General features: G+C 55.7%; 2 protein-coding genes across 2 annotated transcripts in view; one reads left to right on the plus strand and one right to left on the minus strand.

Annotated features, from left to right (window-relative positions):
• Positions 1-912: 912 nt before the first annotated feature.
• The window catches only part of LOC103253950 (transmembrane protein 258), a 21,984-nt gene continuing 16,107 nt past the window's right edge, over positions 913-6,789 (minus strand). The window contains exons 1-4 of the mRNA XM_008052147.1: positions 5,241-5,369; positions 2,721-2,830; positions 2,097-2,233; positions 913-1,022 (exon numbers count right to left, since the gene is read on the minus strand). Of these exons, the coding sequence (XP_008050338.1) occupies positions 2,107-2,233; positions 2,721-2,830; positions 5,241-5,243 (240 nt within the window). The 5' untranslated portion in view covers positions 5,244-5,369 and the 3' untranslated portion in view covers positions 913-1,022; positions 2,097-2,106. Of the gene's footprint in view, positions 1,023-2,096; positions 2,234-2,720; positions 2,831-5,240 lie in introns of the transcript that reaches the window.
• The window catches only part of FEN1 (flap structure-specific endonuclease 1), a 3,838-nt gene continuing 2,389 nt past the window's right edge, over positions 5,341-6,789 (plus strand). Inside the window, exon 1 of the mRNA XM_008052148.2 lies at positions 5,341-5,709. The gene's annotated coding sequence lies outside the window, so the exon portion shown is untranslated. The remainder of the gene's footprint in view (positions 5,710-6,789) is intronic.

The following is a 6,789-nucleotide window of genomic DNA, read 5'->3' on the forward strand; positions in this document are numbered from 1 at the left end:
CCCTCCCTCCCCCCCCCCCTTTGACGTCTGTTCCTGCAACCACTGGGCTAGTCTTCCCCAGCTTCAAGCTGTACATAGGCCCCCAGTGCAGATGCCCCACCCACACCTGCCTCCTTAGGAGCCCACGTGTGCACAGAGCGTCCCCCCAACTTAACTCCAATTCCTCTCCTGAGCTTGGGCTCATATTTATCGTGTGCGACTCTTGACTCCCAGGGGGCAAGGCAAGCAGCCCCGGGCCTGCTGGCTTCCTGTCCCCGAACTTCTTTCCTCTGAAGTAAATATACATATATAAATAAATGTATAAAGACTGCTTTGTAGCTGAGCCTGTCTCCCGACTCCTTGGGGTTGGGCTGGTGGGAGAGAGCGTCTCCCATGGGTCTAGGACCAACTGGAGCCCCAAGTTCTACCTGCAAAGCCTGGACACTTGGGGACCTAAAGCCAGATGGCTGTTCCACACCCCTTATCCTTCCCAGCTTCCTACAGGGGCTGGGCATGGACTCAGCTGCGCCCCCGCTCCTGACCCAGCCACTGCCCTGAGTTAAGTGGCCCTCTAGGGAAAAACCCCACATCAAGACAAGCTGAGCCTGTGAGGGGCCCCACCCACAGAAGGGTGGCTATGTTCACAGGTAGGGATTGGCCCAGGAGAGGAGAGACTGGATTGTTGAGGGTTCCCAGAGAAGTTTGTTCTAGAAACAATAGAAGAGGGTAGGCCAGGGCCCTTCCTACCCACAGGTGAGCCTTAAATCCCAATGACAAGATACCCCTGCCATACAACCCGCACCCCCAAAGGTGGAAAACAGGGCTCCCGGCAGCCAGACCCATGTGGAAGGTGGTGAGAAATGGGGAAGGGTGGGACTGGGGGAGTCATGTAGGTCCCAGTGCCCCCACCCCCGCAGGAAGGGCACCAGGTAGGACAGTCACACATCTGCCTTTATTGTAAAGTAGCAAGTAGGATGCTTCCAGCACAGTAAAAAAAATTAATTTACAAAAGCAGGGATTCAGTGAAGCCGCCTGGCTGGTACCTGAAAGAGAGGGGTGTCAAGTGAGATGGATGACCCTTCTTTTCGCCTTCTCTCCCTGCACCCCACACTACTCAGGCAAGGGCCGACAGGCACACACCATTGAGGATGAGCCACCTGAGCCAACTGTCAGTGTCTTGGTGGATTATCTGCAGCAAGTTTTAAGTCCCCAATTTTTTTTTTTTTTGAGTTGGAGGCTCACTCTGTCACCCAGGCTGGAGTGCAGTGGCATGCTCACAGCCACTCCAGTGTCAACTTGCTGGACTCCGGTGATCCTTGCGCCTCAGCCTTCCAAATAGCTGGAACTACAGGCGCATGCTACCACACCTGGCTAATTTTTGATTTACTGTAGAGAAGAGGTCTCGCCAAGTTGTCCGGGTTGGTCTCAAACCCGTGGGCTCAGGCAATCCATTCACCTCGACTGGGATTACAGACTGAGCCACTGAGCCCTGCCAAGTCCCAGATTTTGACCCTCTGCCAGCCTGCCCACCTTTCAGCAGCCTCTCCACATCACTGGTGCATGACTTGTAAGAACACAAATGTGGCTGAACGCGGTGGCTCATGACTGCAATCTCAGCACTTTGGGAGGCCGAGGTGGGAGGACCGCTTGAGCCCAGGAGTTCAAGACCAGCCTAGGCAACATAGCCAGACCTCATCTTCACAAAATTAAAAAAAAAAAAATTGGTCGGGCCTCATGGTGTGCGCCTGTAGTACCAGCTACTTGGGAGGCTGAGGAGGAAGGATTGCTAGAGCCCAGGAAATTGAGGCTGTGGTCAGCCTGCATGATTCAAAGACACCCTGATTCAAAAAAATACAAAGAATGCAAATGTATGTCTGGTGCTCATTCCTACAAACAGCCCAAAGGCACATGGAGGGCTTAGGCAGTATGAACGCAGAGCTCACAAAGCAGGTGACTCATGAGGCAAAGGGAAATGGGCTAGTGTCTAGTGTTCCTACCAGTTCCACGGGCTGGCCTCCCTTAACCCAGGGGTCATGCCAGTAGGAGCCTGAGGGCCTGCTGACGTGGCTACAGGGAGACCTCTCAGGCTCAAGCTCCCTCCCTGTCCCAGCTCTTACCCTTGGGCGCTCACACGTAGATGCCGACCCAGAGCAGCAGGAAGAGGACTCCAAAGCCCATGAAGAGCGAGGCCACCAGGGAGATGAGGAGTTCTTTGTAGATATCACGAGTGTACTTGGTGGAGGTGACCTCATAGCTGGGCAGGGATGTTAAGGCAGCGCGGCGAGATGGGCTGTGGAGTGTAGGGGCTGGCCAGTGGCTCTCTGGGAGAAAGGCATGGGCTAACCGCTGCCTGGGAGGCCATCTGGCTGAGGCAGGAAGGCGGCGGGGCCCAAGAGGTGACTTGGACTCTGGTGTTCCAACACCCATGAAGAAAATGAGACCCAGAGGAGTGAGGTCACTTGCCCCAGGTCATGCAGCTCCTGAGTGGTGGGGCTGGGGCTACCCTCACGCTTCCAGCTAGGCCCTCTGCTTACTGTCCTGGAACTCTGAAGAGCAGACCACGCTGAACTGAACTTGGGAAATAAGGCCACGACCTGGACTTGGGCATCACCAGCCTTCCTCTCCTTACCTGTCATCCCCAACCCGCTGGACAGAGCCGGCAGGTGCACATGCCTGGTGTGGTCTCTCCTTCAGCCCCCACACCACTCACCCCGACCCCCGGCTGCTTGGTGAAAGGATACACGAAGAACCAGGCAGTGAAGAACATGCCAATGGCCAAGAGCACCACAGTCAGATGTGGAAAGACCGCTGGGTTCACAGGGCTGGTGTATCTGCTCATAGCCTCGAGCTCCTAGGGGAGGGCATGGGATCAGAGCCACTGAGGAACCCCACGGCTTCAGCCTCAAGAGACTGTGGGGTTCTCAAAGAACCTTGTGCTGCTGTGACTGCTACAGGCCTACTTCAGCCTGGAAACGTGGCAAGCTTTCAGAACCAACAGCAACTGATTCAGTGCTGGAGTGACAATTAGCTACATACTTTTTACATTTTAAAATTATACACACACACACACACACACACACACACACACATTTTTTAGTTGGAGTCTCACTCTGTCACCCAGGCTGGAATGCAGTGGCATGCTCATGGCTACCCCAGCCTCAACCTGCTGGGCTTAGGAGATCCTTCCGCCCCAGCCTTCCAAGTAGCTGGAACCAGAGGCACCCGCCTCCGCACCCGCCTCCACACCCGACTAATTTTTTTATTTTTTTGAATTGGAGTCTCACTTTTGTCACCCAGGCTAGAGTGCAGTGGCACGCTCACAGCCACTGCAGCCTCGACCTGCTGGGTTCAGGCGATCCTTCCGCCTCAGCCTTCCAAGTAGCTGGAACTACAGGCATGTGCCACCACGCCCGGCTTATTTTTGATTTATTGCAGAGATGAGGTCACGCCAAGTTGCCCAGGTTGCTCTCAAATCCGTGGGCTCAAGCAATCCTCTCACCTCAGCCTTCCATAGTGCTGGGATTATAAGCACGAGCCATCATGCCTGGCCTTAATTTTATATTTTTGAGTTGGGGCCCCACCCTGTTACCCAGGCTAGAGTGCAGTGGCACCATCACTGAGGCTCACCGCAGCCTCAACCTCCTAGGCTCAGGCAATTCTTCTGCCTCAGCCTCCTGAGTAGCTGGGACTACAGGAGCTCACAACCACATCTGGCTTTTTAAAATTTTTTTTGGTAGAGATGAGGTGTCACCATGTTGCCCAGGCTGGTCTCGAACTCCTGGGCTCAAGCCATCCTCCTGCCTTGGCCTCCCAAAGTTCTGGGATTCCAGGTGTGAGCCACCACACCTGGTCAATAATTACAAATGAAGGTGGTACTTCATCTTTTCAATATGAGACAAGAAAGGCTACTGAGTGTCAGAAGCTAAGACACAGAAGGTGATTAGCTGCAGATCAATGGACCTTAGCATTTTGAAGACTTTGACCACTAGGAAAATGTGATAAAAGTATGCACTTCCTGGGAAAGTGGCATACTCAGGACCACTGCAGCCTCGACGTGCTGGGCTCAGGTGATCCTTCCTCCTCAGCCTTCCAAGTAGCTAGAACTACGAGGCGTGAGCCACCACGCCCAGCTAATTTTTTGATTTATTGTAGAGATGAGATCTCACCAAGTTGCTCAGGCTGGTCACAAACCCCTGAGGTCGGGCAATCCTGAGGTGCCTGGCCTGTTTTGCTTTTCCAGTCGAGGTCTCACTCTGTCGCAAAACCACAGCCTCAAACTCTTGGCTCAAGTGATCCCCCCTCTTCAGCTCCCGGACTAGCTGGGACTACAGGGGCACTGCACTCCACCACGCCTGGCTACATTTTTTCAAATTTTCAAACCACTTTTCTACCTATATTCTTATGCCATCCATACAGGATTGATGTATAATATAAGAATGATGAACGCTGGAGCATCTAGTGTTGTGCCCGATGTAGTCACGGCTCCACCCCTGTTTGTTTCCTTCCTAAGGCTGGAGGGAAGATTATGAGATAATGCCCGTCATCGCTGAAGTTCTGTACAAATGCTAACTTCACAGTCACCCATCAGCCGAGGCTGCTGAAATCCAGAACACAACAACTCTAGAGACCTAAACGGAACCCATTGTTCTAAGGGACACTGGACTCCAATTCAGTAGACAACGATGTCCCCTCCCCCCGAAGCGACACAGACAATCGCGGCCATTTACCGAGCCCCAAGGACAGGCCCAGCGTCTCACACTGGCACACAAAGATGAACAGGCCTCATCCCAGAGCGAGATGCGCGTCAGACGGCGGTCCCTGGGAGGCGTGGCACCACACAAAGAGGCCCACGGAACGTGGCCGGAGGTCCGCGCGGCGGCCGTGGCCCAGCGCCCGACGGCGGAAGCGCCTCGCCGGGAACTGACACTTGCCCGGGGCCTGGACGGACGGCCAGGGGTCCGGCGCGGGAGGGAGAAGGTTCCCAAGACGGCGCAGGTAACAGAGACACGCGCTCGAAGGCTTTCAAGACACCCCACACTCCTCATCCTCACGGCCCGCGAGCTCGGAAGCCCAGCGCGATCAGCATCTCGTTTAACGAGTTCAGGAGTCTAAGGAGGTCCTGGCAAGGGAGCACCCTAGCCCCGCACCCCTTGGCCCTCTGGATCCCCGGCGTCTGAGGCCTCCGCGAGAGCGTCGCGGTGTGGGTCCGAACCCGAGAGGTCCTCACAGCTCTGCCGGGGACTCCCCTTAGGCCAGCTCACCATTTTGCCGGGCTCTGGGCGAGCCACCGATCCGCCACCGGAAAAACACGTCGGCAGAAGCAGGCGCCTCGTTCGGCCGGAAGAGGAAGTGCCCCGAGGCAAGTGGCATTGTGGGACTGGTAGTCCTGCGGTTTCGGGGGGTGGCGGCAGCTGGCGCCCGTGGACGCCTGATGCGGGTGCAGTGGGGGCAAGCCGTGGGGAAAGGAAGGGCAGCGTCGGTGAGAGCGTCCTTTCTTCCTGGAGGTACCGTATCGCGAGAGCAGCCATCTGAGGGGTCGGGGCCTGCACTACACTTCCCAGGAGGCCGCGCGCGGCGGGCAGGTCACGTGACGGGAGCGCGGGCTTTGGAAGGCGGCGGAGCGAGAGGCGACCCGCGGCCAAAGTGAGAGGGAGACGGACTTAGGACGGCCCGCCCTGGGCAACACCGGACCGAGCGCTAGCTGCCGAGGCCTCGTGCCCCAAGGGCCAGGTGAGACCCCGCCAGGGGCGCCTGCGAGGGCGACGGGGTCTGTTATGCGCTGGGAGCCGTGGGCGGCCGCGGCCTGGGGTGCGCGGGATGCTCAGTCAGGAGGCCCCGCCACTTTCCCGCGGCGAGTCTCGGGCCGGCCGCGCAGCCTTCGAGCCGCTCTCTCTCTCTCCGGTTGTAGAAAGACGGGAATCACTTCCACCTTCTGGGCCGCGGTGTAATTTTACTAAGATCCCGGACGGGAATCCTTTTGGAAACTTCACGCGTTTAGCTCCCTTTGCTGCTCGCTTCTGCTGGATGCCGCGCGTGCACCTTGAGATTTGAGGCACAGACCGAAGTAAATGGGTCTTGGATGGGGGACATTTACAGAGAGCCTGGTGTCATGTCGTGACGATAGAGATTTACATCTATTGCCTCGGCTAATCCTGGCAGTAATCCTGCAAGACAGGCATGGTGATCACTCTTATTTTATAGATGAGAAAACCAAACGTAAGTGACTTAGTGATGTCACACAGATGGTTCCATGCTGGCGCCTAGAGTCAAGTCAGGGCTTTTGCTGCGGCCATTCACAGGGGAACTAAAATGCGATGAGCCTTGAAGGTGGGGTGAGAGGATGGCGGGAGGAGGGCACGCTCAGCAAAAGCGAGAAAAGGCGGGCCTTTTCTGTTGGGTTCCCAGATCTTGATGCCATGCAGAAGTGCTTGGACTGAATTAGAAAGGGATTTTTTGTGTGTTTTGAGTCGGGGTCTCATTCTGTCACCTAGACTGGCGTGCAGTGGCACAGTCACAGCTCACTGCAGCCTCAAACTCTTGGGCTGAAGAGATTCTCCCTCCTCAGCCTCCCAACTAGGTGGGATCATCATGCCCAGCTAATTTTTTTAAACTTTTTTTCCGTAAAGACAAGGTCTCACTATGTTGTCCAGGCTGGTTTCAAACTCCTGGGCTCAAGCAGTCCTCCTGCCTCAGCCTCCCAAAGTACTGGGATTACAGACATGTAACCACCAGACCTGGCCTCGAAGGAGGAATTTTTTTTTTTTTTTTAGTTGGAGTCTTACTCAGTCGCCCAGACTGGAGTGCGGTGGC

The sequence above is a fragment of the Carlito syrichta genome, unplaced genomic scaffold (genome assembly GCF_000164805.1).
Source record: "Carlito syrichta isolate Samal-C Ts95f unplaced genomic scaffold, Tarsius_syrichta-2.0.1 Scaffold258390, whole genome shotgun sequence".
In the NCBI taxonomy this organism is placed as follows: domain Eukaryota; kingdom Metazoa; phylum Chordata; class Mammalia; order Primates; family Tarsiidae; genus Carlito; species Carlito syrichta.